The following is a 19,495-nucleotide window of genomic DNA, read 5'->3' as shown; positions in this document are numbered from 1 at the left end:
TGCATGTGGAAGAGGCGGCATTTGCGCTGGGCCCTGAAGGACAGGGATCCAGGCCTTCCAAGAGCCGGTAGATGGAACTGGAAGGAGGCTGTCTTTGGACCCCCGGCTGCCGCGGGGCTCCGCGCCTCCGTTCCTCATCGGTAGGGATGAGGACAATCACGGTTGTTCTGAGGATGCAGCGTTACTCTTCGCACAGCACGGCGCCCCGGATGAGGACTCGCCAAGGTACGCAGGCTCCAGGATGGGCTTCCCGATGCCGACTACAGCTCCTCTCCCCGCTGGACGCTGTTCTACCTCCTCGCGCTTCTCATCAGGCCGCGGCCCCGGCGAGGCCCCAGAACACCCAGGTGCTGGTTAATCCGTCTTGAGTCCGAGCGCGTCCAGTGCGCAACGTGGCCTTCCCATTGGCTCCCCCGGTGGGCCGCGCTTCGACGCCGGGGCTCCGGATTGAACGGCGCGCCCAGGTCCCTGCCTCCAGTCAGACGTGGCGCCACCGCCCCCAGCCCGTAGCTCCGGCGCAGCCAATGGCGGCGTCTCTCGGGCGGCAAGTGCGGCCTCCCGCCGCCAGAGGGCGCCGCCGCGGGCGCAGCCGAGCCGCCGCAGCCGCCGCTAACCGAAGGAGAGCTGCGAGCGCGCACCCGGGCCTCGCCGCCGCCGCCACCGCCGCCACCGCCGCCCGCCTGCTGCCGCCCGCCTCCGCCTGCCTTCCGCCGCCGGCCGGCGCGTCGTCCTCACAGGTAGGAGTAGGGGGGCGCCGCTGGGGTGAAGGAAGTGCGCGCCCGCGCCCCCGCGCGCGCGCCGCCGCCTCGTGCCCGCGCGCGGCCGTTAACGGACGGCGGGCGGGCGGGCGGGGCGGGGGAGGGGCGGCGGGGTCCGGGGCCCGCGGACCCGAGAGGACCCTGAGAGGAGCGGGGCCGGGGCCCTGCGCGCGGAGGGCCGGGTGGGCGCGCCGTCCCCTTCCCCCACCGAGAATAACGTGACCCACTTCTGCCTGCCATTCCTCGGCACAATGTCTCTTTTGGTGATTTCACTAAAAAAGCCTTTTTTTTTCGTTATTTCTGTCTGCTCTGGTGATCGCGGGGACCCCGAGTCAGCGTCTTGGGCTTGGGGGCGGGAAGGATGCCGGCGGCGAGCTTGGCGCATTAATTTGGGGGCTCATCCCTCTTTTTTTACCCCCTCTTCTTTTTTTATTTTTTCGCGCGGAGTGCAGCCCTGGGCCGGGCGGGGAGAGGCCGTGGGGTCCGCGGAGGCGGGGGCGCCGCCCGGGAGGACCGGGACCGGGACCTGTCAGTTCCCATTAGCGGGGCTTCCGGTCAGGCCTGGGCAGCGCAGGGGTGGGGCCGCCTGAGGCCCGGCCGGGGCCTCCGAGGTCGCGCCTGCGTGGGGACTGGGTGGATGTGCTCGGAGTTGGGTATTTTCCTGCCCCCACCTGTCTAGGGATAAAAAGGAGTTGCCCGCGTTCGGTATTGAACCACGGAGGACCTTGCCGTGCCCAGTACGGTGGCCACTGACCCCCGGCCGCTTGGGACGATGGAGCCCACGAAATGGGGCCAGTTTGAGTTGTGGTCCCAGCTGTGAAACGTACATCTGATTTTAAAGACTTAGGATGACAAAGAACGGAAAGGTTGTCATTGGTAATCTCTTACACTTAAATGCATGTTGAGATGGTCATGTTTGGGACAAACTGGATTAAGGAAAATGTATCATTAAAATTAATCTTGGCAGGATGCACTGGCTCATGCTTGTCATCCCAAAACTTGGGGAGGCTGAGGCAGGTGGATCGTTTGATTGCAGGAGTTCAAGACCAGCCTGCTCAACTTAGTGAGGCCCCTGTCTCTACAAAAAATACAAAAAATTAACCGGGCGTGGTGGCGCACGCCTGTAGTCAGCTACTCGGGAGGCTAAGGTGGGAGAATCTGCTACTCGGGAGGCTTGGGTAGGAGCATCCCTTGAGCCCAGGAGATTGAGGCTTCGGTGAGCCGAGATTGTGCCAGTGCGCTCCAGCCTGGGTGACAGAGCGAGACACTGTCTCAAAACAAATAAAAAAACAAAAGTTAATCTCACTGCTTTTTCCCTTTTTTAGTGTGGCTATTTGGATATTTAAAATGACATGTGGCCGGGCGCGGTGGCTCAAGCCTGTAATCCCAGCACTTTGGGAGGCCGAGACGGGCGGATCACGAGGTCAGGAGATCGAGACCATCCTGGATAACACGGTGAAACCCCGTCTCTACTAAGAAATACAAAAAACTAGCCGGGCGAGGTGGCAGCGCCTGTAGTCCCAGCTACTCGGGAGGCTGAGGCCGGAGAATGGCGTGAACCCGGGAGGCGGAGCTTGCAGTGAGCTGAGATCCGGCCACTGCACTCCAGCCTGGGCTACAGAGCGAGACTCCGTCTCAAAAAAAAAATAAATAAATAAAATAAAATAAAATAAAATAAAATGACATGTATGGGCCGGATGGGGTGACTCACGTCTGTAATCCCAGTACTTTGGGAGGATGAGGTGGGTGCATCACCTGAGGTGAGGAATTCGAGACCAGCCTGGCCAACATGGTGAAACCCGTCTCTAGTAAAAATACAAAAATTAGCCAGGCGTGGTGGCAGGCGCCTGTAATCCCAGCTACTGGGGAGGCTGAGGCAGGAGAATCGCTTGAACCGGGAGACAGAGGTTGCAGTGAGCAGAGATTGCACCATTGCACTCCTCCCCGGGCAACAGATGAGACTCCCTCACCACATACATACATACATACATACATACAATGCCATGTATGCCTCATTTTGTATATTTTGTATAGTATTTTGACTGGACAGTGCTCAGCTGGGGCATCTGAAAGGGTGGTGGCCCTGAGAACACATGTCTATCTGCTTATCTTTCCTGCTTCTCTGATGGCCTGTGGCCTCCTTCCCTTAAGGCTCTCAAAGAATACACTGCCTCTTCCTTCTCATCCTGAGCCAAACTATTGAACTGAATTGCACAATGGGGTCTTGTCCTAATCTGCAGAATAATTCAGGTTAATGGACAGTATTTTCCCTGTTAAAAAATTTTCCCTATCTGCTGTATGCTGGAGGCTACAAATAGTTATATGAGTTTTGGCTCAGAATGAGATCATGAGTTACTGAGGCTGAATATTATCAATATTTGTGTGTGTGTCTGCGTGCGTGTGTGTTTATTCTGCAAAGAGCCCATTGATTTTCTGCCATCCAAATGAAGTGGAGAATTCTTGCATTTCTTCATGTTACAGTGAATTTCGGGTTTTACACAGACCTACACCCTCTTCCTTTCCCATTCCCCAGGTTCTGTCAGTTTTTGCAAACAAGAATGGTGATTTGTCAGCTACATTGTTCCACAATTCTTAATTCTGACTGATTTTAAAACCTGCCAATTGGGGTGGATTAAATTGTCAATATAAGTGGAAAAGGATCAATTATAGAAACTCTCAATTCTAGGGATGGTGAGAGTGACTGTTGGAAAGTTTTGAGCATTTCAGTAAAGGAAGAAAGAAACAAAAGATGTCTGTATCCTGTTGCCACAGATACCCTAGAAAGTGCTTTCTAGAGACAGTATGATGTGAGCAAACTTTTGTCTTCTAGATAATGTCTTGAAGTGTTTTGTTTTGCCTTTTTTTTTTTTTTTTGTAGAAAATATTTTTCTCCAGAATCCTTATGAAAATTAAAGTGAGGTGTTGGCAAATCAAGAAGAAATTTTAGATAATTTTTAAGGAGGAAATACTAAAGTATTAATCCGGAAGTTTAAAAGTTACTGCTAGTGATAACATGTTTTAATTTACATGTACACAGAAGACATATTAAATGAGGTGATTTTCGTTTATGTAAAGCAACGCGGTTACTTTTTCACAAATAGAAAGTGGGAAGCTTTGTGTTTTCTGAAAAGGCCCGAATTTGGAGCAGGACATTAATCTAGCACAGTTGGTAAGAAGGTGTGTGTTGGGGTTAGGTGTCAGCACTTACTTGGTTGGGAAGACTTCCTTGGGCACATCGTGGTGGTATGAGTGTCCCCAGGCAAATAATTTATCATGAAGATTTTACATGAAATATTCCTGTTGAGTTCTTCCCTACAGAGGTCATAGATAAGATGAGAAGTTCCTGGAAACCACCACTTAGCGGGGCTTGGGTGCAGAAGGAGGCTCTTGGGAGGCTCTTTGCAGGGGGGAGCCTCTTGACAGACATTGTATCTTACAGAATCTGAAATCTGACAGCAATTTCAAAGCGAATAGTTCCTGTCGGGGGAAGAGCTCCAGCCAAAATGTAACATTACCTTCCTGCTGTTGTTTGGCATACCATCTCTCATAAATTTTCCTTTTCAGTAAAAGGGAGAAACTGTTTCATAAAGTATCCAGTAGGAGCTTCAACAGCTTTAATGTCTTATCACCTGGGTTTGCAGCCTTCTGAGGCTTGCATTGTACCCCAGGTGCTTTTGTAAGTGTTGCAAGAGCCAGTTAATACACTGTTGCCAAACAAGGATGACAATAAGGATACTTGAACTACTTTGTAGTTACTGTTTTTAAAGCTATTAATATTACACAGAGAGGCTTCAGTCTGAGGATAGAATTAAATATGGACTATCATTTTTCCTCCCCCCAACTCCCTTTTTTTTGAGAGAGGATCTTGCTCTGACACCCAGGCTGGAGTATAGTGGCATAGTCATAGTTTGCTGCGACCTCAAACTCCTGGCCTCAAGCAATCCTTCTACCTCAGTCTCCCAAGTAGCTGGCACTACAGGTCTACACCACCATGCCCATTTAATTTTTAAAAGTTTTTTTGTAGAGATGGGGTCTCCTGTGTTGCCCAGGCTGGTCTCAAACTCCTGTCCTGAAGTGATCCTCCCACCTCAGCCTCCCAAAGTGTTGGGATTACAGGCATGAGCCACTGCACCCAGCCTGTAATTTTTCACTTGAAATGTAGTGATACCTTTTTAGGCAAAAGTACAAATGCTGTGCTAGGTGACCTCTGCACTGCATTCAGTGGGACACTTTGGTCCTGTGTTAGCATGTCTTGTAAGGCTGTTTTAATATTATTTGTATTTAAATACATTATGTTCTGGGTGGAGCATATCGCCTTGAAAGATTTTCCCTGGAGTGATGTCCTGACTCCTGGCCTACTGCATTCCTGTGAAAGCCCTCTGCTTCATCACTTTGTCTGAGTTGCGTTAAATGATGTCTGTTGAGCATATCTTTTTGTGTGCACGTGCGCACACGCATGCTTGTGTTTCTTTCATTTCTCCTGAATGGCTTCAAAGTGCCCACCTGTTCATCAGAGCCATATTTGTCTTTCAGAGCCCAGCCCAGGGTCACCCTAGACAGGTGCTCACCCCCCTCCAGGCGTCATTGGCGCATAATGTTCAGAAGAGCCAGGTGGATAGGCACTCAGGCTTGGAGCCAGGCTGTCTGCCTTTGAAATCGAGCTCTGCTACTTCCTAGCTGTAATCCTGGGCCAGTTGCGTCACTTATCTGTATTTCAGTTTCTTTATAGTACCTGTCACTTAAGGTTAGCAGGAGGATTAAATGACTTAATACGTATAAAGCATGTAGAACAGTGCCTGGCATCCAGTAAGAGGTACTATTTCTGTCTCAGTATGTTGCAGTCACATTTCCCTTACCTTGATGTCTTCTGTTAATGAGAGCTAGTGTCTAAAGTTACCATGTAAGGTCAAAAACTCATGGATGTGGATATATTTGTCTAGTTACCAACATTGTACTAGACTTTGTGATAATGAGTTTAACCTACTAGGCACTGAGTAAATAGTAAGGGAATTCTGAAGATCCAGGATACCTTGAGATCTTACATAACTTCAGGATTAGTAACAAATTTTAAATCAGCTGATCCCAGACAGATGATATTCCAGTTTGTAAGAGTTCAGTTAATTTAATGAAATTCCTATTTAATTGAGTTTGTTGCTTTAAAATGAACTGTTCAAAGTGTCTCTCCTTGGGCCAGGCATGGGTCACACCTGTAATCCTAATACTTTGGGAGGCTAAGGCGGGTGGATTGCTTGAGCCCAGAAGTTTGAGACCAGCCTGGGCAATACAGTGAGACTCTGTCTCTACAAAAAATACAACAGTTATTCAGGTATAGTGGCATGTACTTGTAGTCCCAGCTACTTGGGAGGCTGAGGTGGGAGGATTGAGCTCTGGAGGTCGAGGCTGCAGTGAGCTGTGATTGTGCCACTGCACTGCAACCTGGGCAACATAGGGAGACACTGTCTCAAAGACAAAACAAAAAAACAAAGTGCCTTCTTCCCTGGAATTCTTTTTTATTTAGGAGGAGAGGGGATCAGTGAAACTTGTCATTGTATAACTTGAGGAGTTGCTTATGGTTTCAGGTTTTTTTCAATCGCTGTCTCCAGCCAGTTCCCACTATATTAATTCACTTCCCACCTTGTTCCCCCAAAGGGTTGGAGGCCAAGCCCCACCATAGCCAGCTCTGTTTGCAGGCAGTCATTTCCTACCGGGCACCCTCCTTCTTCACACTTGCTTTTTTTTTTTTTTGAAGCGAAGTCTTGCTGTGTCGCCCAGGCTGGAGTGCAGTGGGGCCCGATCTCAGCTCACTGCAAGCTCCGCCTCCCGGGTTCACGTCATTCTCCTGCTTCAGCCTCCCGAGTAGCTGGGACCACAGGTGCCTGCCACCACGCTTGGCTAATTTTTTGTAGTTTTAGTAGAGACGGGGTTTCACTGTGTTAGCCAGGATGGTCTCGATCTCTCGACTTCGTGATCTGCCTGCCTCAGCCTCCCAGAGTGCTGGGATTACAGGCTTGAGCCACCGCGCCTGGCCCACGCTTGCTTTTTGTGAACAATTTTACCAGCTTCTATCTCCTGGGTCTCTGAACTTTGTATGAGGCATTCTCTTTACACTGGGCCACTTACTTCATTCTTTCGTTCAAGTATTTGTTGAGCTGCACCCAGATGTTGTTCTTACAATGAAGGCTAAGAAGTATCAGGTACCTGCTGAAGTGAATAAGAGGGGTGAGACTGGGGTGAGGCAGCAGTTTAGGGTGGCAAGGGAAGGTCCCTAACAGTGTTATTTAAGCCCACTTCTGGATGGATGAAAAGGAGCCAGCCCTGTGGAGAGCTGGTAAGTGTATTTTGGGCAGAGGGAGCAACAAACACAGTGACTTAGAAGCATGGAGTGCCTGACTTGTTCTGAGAGCTCTTAAAAGGTCAGTATGACAGGAGCCTCATGTGTGAAACTGGGGGAGGGAGGAGCTGCATGGCTTGGGGAGGGGATCTGCTAGGTCACCCTACGGAGGCAAGGCTTCATCCAGCGTCCCGAGCAACCGCTGAAGGGTCTTAAGCAGAGTGCAAGAATTAGGGTGTGTGTGTGTGTGGGTGTGTGTGTGTGTGTGTGTGTTTTAAAATTTATTTTAGAGACAGGGTTTCGCTCTGTACCCCAGGCTGGAGTGCAGTGGTGTGATTGTAGCTTGCTGAGCCTTGAACCCCTGGGCTTAAGCGATCTTCCTCCCTCAACCTCTGAGTAGCTGAGACTACATACAGGAAGGTGCCCCCAGTCTGGGCTGATGTTTATTTTTATTTTTTACTTATTTTACTTACTTATTTTTGAGGCAGAATGTCGCTCTGTGGCCCAGACTGGAGTGCAATGGCGTTATCTTGGCTCACTGCACCCTCTGCCTCCTGGGTTCAAGGGATTCTCATGCCTCAGCCTCCGGAGTAGCTGGGATTACAGGCGCTTCCCACCGTGCCCAGCTAATTTTTGTATTTTTAGTAGAGACGGGGTTTCGCTGTGTTGGCCAGGCTCGTCTCGAACTCTTGACTTCAGGTGATCCACCTGCCTTGGCCTCCCAAAGTGTTGGGATTACAGGCGTGAGTCACCGTGCCCGGCCCCTACATCACTCTTTGTAGTAAAATGGTGGGGTAGATTTAAAAAATACTTCAAGATGAAACACGTACTAGAAGAAAATATGAGAGGAGTGAGTATTTTATAATCTCAGAGTGGGGAAAGTATTTCTGAGTATGTCAGAATCTAGGAGCCATAAAAGGAAGTACTGATAAATTCAGCTACTTAAAAAAAAAAAAAAATTTAAAAAAGGCAGGGCACGGTGGCTCATGCCTGTAATCCCAGCACTTTGAGAGGCTGAGGTGGGAAGATCACCTGAGGTCAGGAGTTCAAGACCAGCCTGACCAACATGGAGAAACCCCGTCTCTACTAAAAATACAAAATTAGCTGGGCATTTTGGCGCATGCCTGTAATCGCAGCTACTTGGGAGGCTGAGGCAGAAGAATTGCTTGAACCTGGGAGGTGGAGGTTGCAATGAGCCGAGATCGTGCCATTGCACTCTAGCCTGGGCATTAAGAGTGAAACTCCATCTCAAAAAACAATAACAACAACAATGAAAAACCTTTGCTGTCAAAAATAACCAAAGTCAAAAGATTGACATCAAATTGGGAAAAACACCAACATCAAAAAGGACTATTTTCCTCAATATATAAAGAGCTTCCATAAATAAGTAAAGCTCAGCCTGGAAGAAAAATGAGCAGAGGATATGAGCAAACAATTCACAGACAAGGAAGTACAGATAATTCTTAAATCTGAAAGGACGCTCAGCCTTGATAATGAGAGATTAAAACAAACCAGCCTCATCACATTGCCACACTGTTTCTCACTTTTTTGGTTAACAAGGATTCACACATTTGATAATGCCTGAATGAAGCAGTGAACCAGGAATCCTGTGCATTGTTAGTGGGAGTATCGCTCGGTGTATTGTGGCAATAGCTGGCAAAATAAATACATATGCCCTTTATCCTTTAGAAATTCTTTTTTTTTTTTTTTTTTCTGAGATGGAGTCTCGCTCTTAAGTTCAGGTGGAATGCAGTGGCACGATCTCTGCTCACTGTAGCCTCCACCTCCCAGGTTCCAGTGTTTCTCCTGCCTTAGCCTCTCGAGCAGCTGGGATTACAGGCGTGTGCCACCACACCTGGTTAATTTTTGTATTTTTAGTAGAGATGGGGTTTCACCATGTTGGCCAGGCTGGTCTGGAACTCCTGACCTCAAGTGATCTGCCTGCCTCGGCCTCCCAAAGTGCTGGGAGGCGTGAGCCACCATGGCCGGCCTATCCTATAAAAGTTCTTTAAAGGGTTACTTAGATGTGTATGAAATGCCCCGTGCACATGGTGACCTTTAAAGATTGGAAACAACCAGAAGGTCCATCACCAGAGGCCTGGTAAAATTGTGGTACAGGCATATCATAGAACGCTGAGTGTGTATTGAAAACACACTGATTAGATACTCCATGAAGACAGTGGGGTACAGAACTTGCTGGTAGCTCCAGTTTGAATAAAGAAGAACATATACACTGCTGGGCGTGGTGGCTCACGCCTGTAATTCCAGCACTTTGGGAGGCTGAGGCAGGCCGATCACCTGAGGTCAGGAGTTCAAGACCAGCTGGCTGACATGGTGAAACGCTGTCTCTACAGAAATAACAAAAATTAGCCAAGCATGGTAGTGTGTGCCTGTAATCCCAGCTACTTGGGAGGCTGAGGCAGAAGAATTGCTTGAACCCGGAAAGCAGAGGTTGCAGTGAGTTGAGATCGTGTCATTGCACTCCAGCCTGGGTGACAGAGTGAGAGTTCGTCTCAAAAAAAAACATATACACAGAATACTTTTAACTTTTTGTTTTGAAATAATTATAGACTCACAGGAAGTTGCAAAAGTAGTACATAGAGTCCCATGAACCCTTCACCCCTGCTTCCTTCAATGGTGACATATAACTGTAGCACACTGTCAGACAACCAGGAAATTGACATTAGTATAATACTGTTAACCAAACTACAGGCCTCAGTGGGTTTTAACCAGCACTCGTGTGTGTGTGTGTGTGTGTGTGTGTATAGTATTACGCAGTTTTATCCCATGCATAAATTCATGTAACCACTCCCACAATCAAGATACAGAATCGTTCTATAGAATATCTTTGTCGGGCCAGGCACGGTGGCTCATGCCTGTAATCCCAGCGCTTTGGGAGGCCAAGGCAGGTAGATCACAAGGTCAGGAGTTTTGAGATCTGCTTGACCAACATGGTGAAACCCCATCTCTACTAAAAATACAAAAATTAGCTGGGTGTGGTGGCGCACACCTGTAATCCCGGCTACTTGGGAGGCTGAGGCAGGATAGTCGCTTGAACCCAGGAGGTGGAGGTAGTAGTGAGCCGAGATCACGCCACTACACTCCAGCCTGGGCGACAAAGCAAGACTCCATCTCAAAAAAAAAAAAAGAAAAAAAAAAGATATATATATATATATTTGTCGGGACTTTTCTGAGACTGGTAACAGTGGTTGGTGGCCCTCCAGGAGGGCAAATGGGTGGCTAAGTGATTGGGTGGGAAGGAGACATTCCTTTTCACTGTCATGTTAAAATGGACAGTTTGGGATGTCTGTGAGAAATTCAAATGGAACTGTCAAACAGACCGGAGGGTCTGCCTTGGGATGGATGTGAGTTGTCATGGGGCCCTCAATGAGGGCATTTGACATCTATCTGGTGGAGGGAGGCCCTGTATGGGAGAGTATGGCTCCAGGAGATCTCAAGAGTGGGTCCTCAGGGCTCTCAAAGTGAGAGATCTGTGGAGATGGAGCCTCAGCCTGCAGGAGACGAGTGGCCTGTGAAGTAGGGACAAACCTAGCTAGGGCTGTGAGGTGGAAGTTGAAGGGAGGGGCCCCAAGGAGGGAGTGCTGCTGAGGCTGAGTAAGAAAAGAGACTGTTGGTTTGACTTTGTAAAATTCTTTCTTTCTTTAAAATTGAGGCTAGATTTTAACAGGATCCAAAAATAAGATGGTATATTTTTAAACATCTTTTTTTCTATTTAAAAAAAAGCAGTATGGGGCTGGACAAGGGGGCTCACACCTGTAATCCCTGTGCTTTTTTTTTTTTTTCTTTGGAGACAAAGTCTTGCTCTTGTCCCCCGGGCTGGAGTGCGATGGCATGATTTCAGCTCACTGCAACCGCTGCTTGCCAGGTTCAAACGATTCTCCTACCTCGGCCTTCCGAGTAGCTGGGATTACAGGCATGTGCCACCACGCCTGGCTAATTTTTGTATTTTTAGTAGAGACAGGGTTTCACCATGTTGGCAAGCCTAGTCTCAAACTCCTGACCTCAGGTGATCTGCCCACCTCGGCCTCCCAAAGTACTGGGGTTGCAGGCATGAGCCACCCCACCTGGCCAGTCCCTGTGCTTTTAATCCCTGTGGAATTAACACAATTAGCTGGGCATGGTGGCACACTTGTAGTCTCAGCTACTGAAGGGGCTGATGGGGAAGGATCGCTTGAGACCAGAAGTTCGAGGTTGCAATGAGCTGTGATCACACCACTGTACTCCAGCCTGGATGACAGTAAGACCTTGTCTCAAAAAAAAAAAAAAAAAAAAAAAAAAAATCCAAAACACAAAGGGGTGTGTGTGTGGGGCAGGTTATTTCACAGGTAGAGCTAATAAATGGTGAGGAAAAAAGAAATTACAGTAGTAGTTTGGGGAAGGGGCACGAGGGAATTTTCTCTAGAGTGACAGTTAATGGTCTTATCTTTTCTTTTTTAAGAGACAAGATCTGGCCGGGCGCGGTGGCTCAAGCCTGTAATCCCAGCACTTTGGGAGGCCGAGGCGGGTGGATCACGAGGTCAGGAGATCGAGACTATCCTGGCTAACACGGTGAAACCCCGTCTCTACTAAAAATACAAAAAAAATTAGCCGGGTGTGGTAGCGGGCGCCTGTAGTCCCAGCTACTTGGGAGGCTGAGTCGGGAGAATGGCGTGAACCCAGGGGGCGGAGCTTGCAGTGAGCCGAGATCGCGCCACTGCACTCCAGCCTGGGAGACACAGCGAGACTCCGTCTCAAAAAAAAAAAAAAAAAAAAAAAAAAGAGAGACAAGATCTTGTTCTGTTGCCCAAGTTGAGGTGTAGTGGCGCGGTCGGCAGCTTGCTGCAGCCTCCAACTCCTGGGCTTAATCAGTCCTCTTGCCTTAGCCTCCTGAGTAGCTAGGACTACAGGCACATACCACCACACCTGGCTTATTTTCTTTTTTGTTTTTTTGTAGAGATGGGGTCTCTCCATCTTGCCCAGGCTGTTCTCATACTCCTGGGCTCAAATGATCCTCCTGCCTTGGCCTCCCAAAGTGCTGGTCTATATCCTGATAGGGCTTTGGGTCACATGAGTTTGTCAAAATTCACATTAAGATTTGTGTGTTTTATCTTGAAAAACAAAACTGTAAACAAATATTGATCTCTAGTTACTGAAGTGTGTGCTGAGATGTTTAGGTGTCTGCAGCTCACTTTGAAATTTATTAAAACAGTAAGATGGACTGATGAATGAACAGAAGGATGAGCCGGTAGATAAAGATGGGCAGATGTGATCGCACAAAACATTAATTGTACGTTTGGGCATATAGTATTGTAATTTTTTTTTTTTAACTTTACTGTGTGTTTGAGAACTTTCAAAATAAAAGTTTTTGGGGAAACTTAAAAAACGACTGAAGATGAAATCTTCTGTCATGTTATATTTCAATATTCCTGATACTATGATCCTAGATCTTTAAACATATAAAGGGGTGTATTTTGTGCATTAAAAATGTCTGTATCCATTTTCCATTTCCTTTCAATCACTTACTTGTGGTGTCAGCTCTTTGCCACATGCCTTTTGTGTATAAGGTTGAGGTTCGAGGTTCTCTAACACTTTCTGGGGAAAATAGCTTTAAGGCTATAAACTTGGCAGGTATCAGTACCCAGGAGTCCATTCTTAACCAGCAGATTAACTTTCTGAGTCAACCTCAAACCAGTTCCCCACCTTGGCTAGACAGAGGCTGAGAGAAAGGTACATCATTCACTGAACAGTATGGCCATCGTCCTGGTTTCGGGCATCCTTTTCTTTGGTTCCCTCCTTCTGGCCTGACTGCTCTGGCACCCTGAAGACTACTCTGGGTTCCTCTGAGCTCTACAGTTCGAACTCTAATTAAATTGCCCTGTTTTAGCTAAAACAAACAAAAGCCCGGTGGTCCCTTAAGTCATCTTTCCAAGGAAGGGCTCAGAGGATACATAAACTTTAAAAAATTTGTTTAATTTTTGTACAGAGGTAATTCATTTACGTGGCTCCAAATAAAACAAAAGTTTTGAACATATAAATTGAAAAGACCTCGCCCTACCCCTGTTCCAGCCCTCAGTCTTCCACTACTGCTGTAGTCTCCATGATTCCATCTGGAGCTATTTTATGTCCACACAAGCATATGTCAATATATATACCTACCTGCCACTTAAAAAAAAACAAAATGGCCAGGCACGGTGGCTCACACTTGTAATGCCAGCACTTTGGGAGGCCGAGGCGGGCGGATCACTCACGAGGTCAGGAGATCGAGACCATCCTGGCTAACACAGTGAAACCCCATCTCTACTAAAAATACAAAAAATTAGCTGGGCGTGGTGGCGGGCACCTGTAGTCCCAGCTACTTGGGAGGCTGAGGCAGGAGAATGGCGTGAAGCCACGAGGCGGAGGTTGCAGTGAACAGAGATCATGCCATTGCACTCCAGCCTGCTTGACAGAGTGAGACTCCGTCTCAAAAAACAAAACAAAACAAAACAGATCATATCATGGATTCTTATATGCCTCATCTTTTTTTTTTTTTTCCCTATAATTTCTTCAGGCATTTCGTTTTTGATAGACATTGGGTAAGTTTTTTAAAAAAATACTACTTTTGAGACAGGGTCTCACTTTCTCACCCAGGCAGGAGTGCAGTGGCCCAATCGTAGCTCATTACAGCCTTGACCTCCTGGGTTCAAGCCATCCTCCTGTCTCCATCTTCTGAGTAGCTGGGACTACAGGTACGCACCACAACACCCGTTTACTTTATTTTTATTTATTTATTCTTTTTTTTGAGACAGGGTCTTACTCTGTCACCCAGGCTGGAGTGCAGTGGCATGATTACAGCTCACTGCAACCTCGACCTCACAGGCTCCATCAGTCCTCCCACCTCAGCCTCCTGAGTAGCTAGGACTACAGGTGCATGCCACCATGCCTAGCTAATCTTTATATTTTTTGTTTATTTATTTATTTTGAGACGGAGTTTCACCCTTGTTGCCCAGGCTGGAGTGCCGTGGCACCATCTCAGCTCACCGCAACCTCCACCTCTCGAGTTCAAGCGATTCTCTTGCCCCAGCCTCCGGAGTAGCTGGGATTACAGGCATGCACCACCACACCTGGCTAATTTTGTATTTTTAGTAGGTTTCCGCATGTTGATCAGGCTGGTCTGGAACTCCTGACCTCAGGTGATCCACCCGCCTCAGTCTCCCAAAGTGCTGGGATTATAGGCATGAACCACCACGTCCCACGAACTTTTTTTGTTTTTTTGTTTTGTTTTGTTTTGTTTTGAGACAGAGAGTCACTCTTGTTGCCCAGTGGAGTGCAATGGTGCGATCTTGGCTCACTGCAACATCCGACTACCAGGTTCAAGCGATTCTCCTGCCTCAGCCTCCCAAATAACTGGGATTATAGGCACGCACCACCATGCCTGGCTAATTTTGTATTTTCAGTAGAGATGGGGTTTCTCCATGTTGGTCAGACTGGTCTCGAACTCCTGACCTCAGGTGATCCACCCACCTTGGCCTCTCAAAGTGCTGGATTACAGGTGTAAGCCACTGCTCCTGGCCTCTTTTAAAATTTTTTGTAGAGATGGGGGTCTCCCTGTGTTGCCCAGGTTGGTCTTGAACTCCTAGGCTCAAATGATCTTCCTGCCTTTGCCTCCCAAAGTGCTGGGATTACAGGTGTGAGCTACCATGAGTGGCCTGAGTTAGTTTTAAAAATCTTTTTCTTTTACAAATAGTGCTTCCTTAAATTATTTTGTACATATAAATTTTTAAAAAACATTTATACATTTAAAAAAAATATATAAATTTAAAAAAAAACCAAAACACTTCTCATAAGGACATGGGTGGACATGTCCAAGTAGATAGAAGGGCAGAATGAGCTTCCATGCCCCCTCATCCAGCTGGAACCATTATCCGTATTTTTGGCATTCTTGTTTTATTTCCACCCAGCTACCTGCCTTTTGGCTAAACTGTTTTAAAAGCACATCCCAGAAATAGTGTCATTTTACTCTAGTGTCATGGATTTCTTAAACTTCTTATTTTGTAATGTTTCAAACACCTACAAAGTCCAGAGACTAGTACTGAAGAATCCCCTGCACTTCTCCCGTGGTTATCAGCGTTCTGCTGTTTCCTCCCCACCTCACACCCAGCGCCCCCCCCCCCCGCCTTTTTTTGTTGCTGGAGTATTTTAAAGCAAGTCCCCTATGTCATATCCTTTCCCATGTAAACACTTCAGTAAAGTATCAACTTTATAGGACAAAAATATTGAGAACTGACAGTGTTTCAAAGAAGAAAGGGATTAGCACCAGTTACCAGCATTTGGGACATTCCAACCCCCATCTCACCCTTATACTTAAAAAAAAAAAAGAGATTTTTTTTTTTTTTTTTTTTTTTTTTTTTTTTTTTTTTTTTTGAGACGGAGTCTCGCTCTGTCGCCCACGCTGGAGTGCAGTGGCCGGATCTCTGCTCACTGCAAGCTCCGCCTGCCGGGTTCACGCCATTCTCCTGCCTCAGCCTCCGGAGTAGCTGGGACTACAGGCGCCCGCCACCTCGCCCGGCTAGTTTTTTGTATTTTTTTTTTTTTTTTAGTAGAGACGGGGTTTCACCGTGTTAGCCAGGATGGTCTCGATCTCCTGACCTCGTGATCCGCCCGTCTCGGCCTCCCAAAGTACTGGGATTACAGGCTTGAGCCACCGCGCCCAGCCAAAAAAATGAGATTTAAAAATAAAACTGCAAATGCCAAGCAATAATGAAACTAAAAAATTTCAGCAATGTGTTTGAAACATGAGTGGAATTTCCCTTCCTGTCACCTAGGTCCAAATACATGGTTTATGTGTAAGATGTTGTCTTAACTTGAGGTGTCAGTTGTTCTCAACTGGGGCCGATTGTGCTTTCCCCACCCTGACATTTGACAATATCTGGAGACATTTTTGGTTGTGAGTGGGGTTGGGGTGAGGGGTTACAGGCATAGTGGGTAGAGGCAGAAATACTGCCAACATCCTGCAATCACAAGACAAGTACTTAGCTAGGCCAGAATGCCACGCCTGAGAAACTCGTTTGGGCCACTGGGAGATGATGTTTTCTGTCAGATCTCTTCTCTGTGGCTCTCCTTGAACTTGGGGAACTGCTCAGTGAACATTGATTAGTGGAGGTGGGGCCCAAAAGAACGATATGTGTTGACATTTGCAAGTGTTATATTGAAGGTAACATTTTAACATCCAGAACATTCCAATAGAAGTAACTTTATGTATATCATTATTTTATCTGTTGTGTCAACAATAATCATTTTGGAAGTTTGTGGGACAAAATATGTATAAGGTTTAAACTTGGCTTACAAGGAAGTCAGACTCCCTCGGAGGCAAGCGGATGTGAAACCCTTTTATTTCTGGAGAGCTTCCAGAAGCAAAACAAGGCTGGAACTGTTCTAGGGACAGCTTATGCGTGCGTGTAGACAGGGGAAAAACAAAACCTGAAGCCAAAGGAGGGAAGAGGAAAGGAAGGGGAGACATGACTTTTTCCTGGAGACTGCTCAGGAGGGGTATATGAAGTCTGCATAGCCATTCAGCCTTAAAGAACGTGAAAACTGGCTGGGCGCCGTGGCTCACACCTATAATCCCACACTTTGGGAGGCCGAGGTAGGTGGATCACTTGAGGTTAGGAGTTCGAGTCTAGCTTGACCAACAAGGTGAAATCCCGTCTCTCCTAAAAATACAAAAATTAACTAGGTGTGGTGGCAGGCGACTGTAGTCCCAGCCACTCAGGAGGCTGAGACAGGAGAATTGCTTGAACCCAGGAGGCGGAAGTTGCAGTGAGCCAAGATCACGCCACTACACTCCAGCCTGGGCAATGGAGTAAGACTCCGTCTCAAAAAAAGAATGTGAAAACGGTGTGCTTATGGTGTGTCGGACCATAGGGGGCCCACAAAGGTGACTCCCGTAGGGTCCCTGCTGTCCAGGACCCTGGAGTCAAGTCAGAAATGGACGTGTCCATAGTTGATTGTGTGAGAAGGTCTGGATTTATGGGTGTTTTGATTGGAGTCCAGGGGCCCTGGTACCTTATGTGCTTTTTTGCCTTGTTTCTTTCCAGATTGCTCATTTAGAAAGTGGATGTGTGGGATAACATGTCCAGTGTGTCCGAGGAGAGAAGAAAAAGGCAGCAGAACATTAAGGAAGGACTGCAGTTCATACAGTAAGAGCTTCAAGAGTTCTTGTGTTCTTGCCGCGTCTTAATTCTTTGATGTGGATGTATGTTTTGTGGAGGGTAAGAACTCTTTAGTCATGTTTAATAGGTCCAGTTAATTTGGGTTAGAAACTCCATATTCTAGCAATCTTTTTTTCTCTCGTCCATTTGAACATTCTTGCATTCGGAAGCAAGTCTTACTGTTGCTGGCTTTTAGGGCTATAATTGTTAGTCTCCCCTAAAATGTTAGACTGAGGAATTTGAATTTGTTCTAAGAAGAGTGCTGCTGAGTGGAAAGTGACTGAAAATGAACATCTGGCGGCACAGAGGGCTTCTGTGATCAGACGTGTCTGTTCAGAAGCTCAGTGTTTAATTGGACTTCTTGAAGCATGTCAATGATGAGACAGCTGTGGTTTGGATGGACACGTCCAGGCAGAAGGGCCTTTTTGTTCCTTCCTGGGAAGGAGACATTCTCTCTATACTGCAGTAAATTGGATCAAATATTGTTAGTGGTTCTGTAATATTTTTAACCTTTTTTTTGGCATTTGAAGAATTAGGGTTTTTAAAAATAGAAGTAGGTTTGAAAGTAAAGTGTTGTACTTAAAAAATACTAAGTAATAGTTTAGTTTTTTTTGTGTTTTATTTTTTGTTTTCGTAACTGTAGTCATCTGTGAATAATGGTAGTAAAGGAGGAGGAAGTCTTTAAAATATGCCTTGAACCAGTAGTAAGCTAATGGAACCACAGATTTAAGATGACTTCTGGCTGAACAAGTCCTGATAAGGAGCTTGATAATTACAATTAATTTGTTTCTTCTTCTTAGGTCGCCGCTGTCATATCCAGGAACACAGGAGCAATATGCGGTAATGACTCCGGGCAGGTCTGCTTGAAAGCTCTGCAACTGGCTTGTAAACTGTAATTTGTAGCAGGGGTTGGTAAATGATGGCCTTGTGGGCCCAATCTGGCCTGCTGTCCTTTTTTTAATTTTATTTCATTTTTTTTTGCAAATAAAGCTTTATTGGAACACAGCCACACTCATTTGTTTATGTATTATCTGTGGCTGTTTTTGCAACATATGGTAGTTTTGACAGAGACCATATGGCCCATGGAGCCTAAAACATGTACTGTCTGGGCATTTGCAGAAGTTTGCCAATCCCTTCTATATAGGTTTTTTTTTTTTTTTTTTTTTTTTGCATACTTGCACAGTTGTCCTGTATTTTCTTTCATCTGTTAGTGTGGTTTTGAATTAATTTATCTTTTGAGCCCTTGAAAATTATTTATCATGTCATTGAAAATAAGTGGGACAGAATTTATTGAGAAAGAGTGTGTGGAACATCTTTTTCTGTTAGGAGATGTTCTGACAGCAGCAAAGGGGAACTGGATACCAAGAGGGAAGAACTAGTGAGCTACTAGTTAGGAACAGGGAGAAAGCCCAGTTCATTGGGACTTTGACTGCAGACTCTTGTCTCTACTAACTGTTGGTTCACCTGTGTTTTTTATCCTCTGAGGGTTTTGAGGCCTCTAAATGTCACTTTCTTGCTGCCTCTCTCCCTCCTCCCCTTTTCTTCTCTCTTATTCCTTCCCTCTCTACAAACAGATTTAGAATAAAAAAGTATTACAGCCAGAAATAAACTGTAACAGTTGTTTCGTTTTGCACATGTGGAACTGGGGTTTAAAGATGCTAAGTGGCATGTCACGAGTTACACTGATTGTTAATAGTTGATCTGTCCCGTCTTTTAAATGATTTAATCAGCTTAGACAGGAATTCATAAAATGAGACAAAACAAGTTGAATATTTTTCTGATCTTGTGTTGAAAAAGGGCTTTTAGGCCGGGCGCGGTGGCTCAAGCCTGTAATCCCAGCACTTTGGGAGGCCGAGACGGGCGGATCACAAGGTCAGGAGATCGAGACCATCCTGCCTAACATGGTGAAACCCCGTCTCTACTAAAAATACAAAAAACTAGCCGGGCGAGGTGGCGGGCGCCTGTAGTCCCAGCTACTCCGGAGGCTGAGGCAGGAGAATGGCGTGAACCCGGGAGGCGGAGCTTGCAGTGAGCTGAGACCCGGCCACTGCACTCCAGCCTGGGCGACAGAGCGAGACTCCGTCTCAAAAAAAAAAAAAAAAAAAAAAAAAAAGAAAAAGGGCTTTTAAAATACGAAAATATGGCGAGGCGTGGTGGCTTATACCTGTAATCCCAGCACTTTCGGAGGCTGAAGAGGGTGGATCACTTGAGGCCAG

The 19,495-nt window shown here is 46.6% G+C and overlaps 1 protein-coding gene across 2 annotated transcripts in view; it reads left to right on the top strand.

Annotated features, from left to right (window-relative positions):
• Window positions 1-306: 306 nt before the first annotated feature.
• The window catches only part of LOC105467755 (zinc finger CCCH-type containing 7A), a 49,845-nt gene continuing 30,656 nt past the window's right edge, over window positions 307-19,495 (top strand). Inside the window, exons 1-3 of one of the 2 annotated variants that reach the window (XM_071084128.1) lie at window positions 307-737; window positions 17,166-17,267; window positions 18,080-18,119. In XM_071084128.1, coding sequence (XP_070940229.1) covers window positions 17,200-17,267; window positions 18,080-18,119 — 108 coding nt within the window. In that variant the 5' untranslated portion in view covers window positions 307-737; window positions 17,166-17,199. Of the gene's footprint in view, window positions 738-17,165; window positions 17,268-18,079; window positions 18,137-19,495 lie in introns of those variants that run through there. The other variant, XM_011717450.2, reaches the window with a different exon arrangement.

The sequence above is a fragment of the Macaca nemestrina genome, chromosome 18 (assembly GCF_043159975.1).
Source record: "Macaca nemestrina isolate mMacNem1 chromosome 18, mMacNem.hap1, whole genome shotgun sequence".
Lineage (NCBI taxonomy): Eukaryota > Metazoa > Chordata > Mammalia > Primates > Cercopithecidae > Macaca > Macaca nemestrina.
This window is presented reverse-complemented; position numbering and strand designations above follow the sequence as displayed.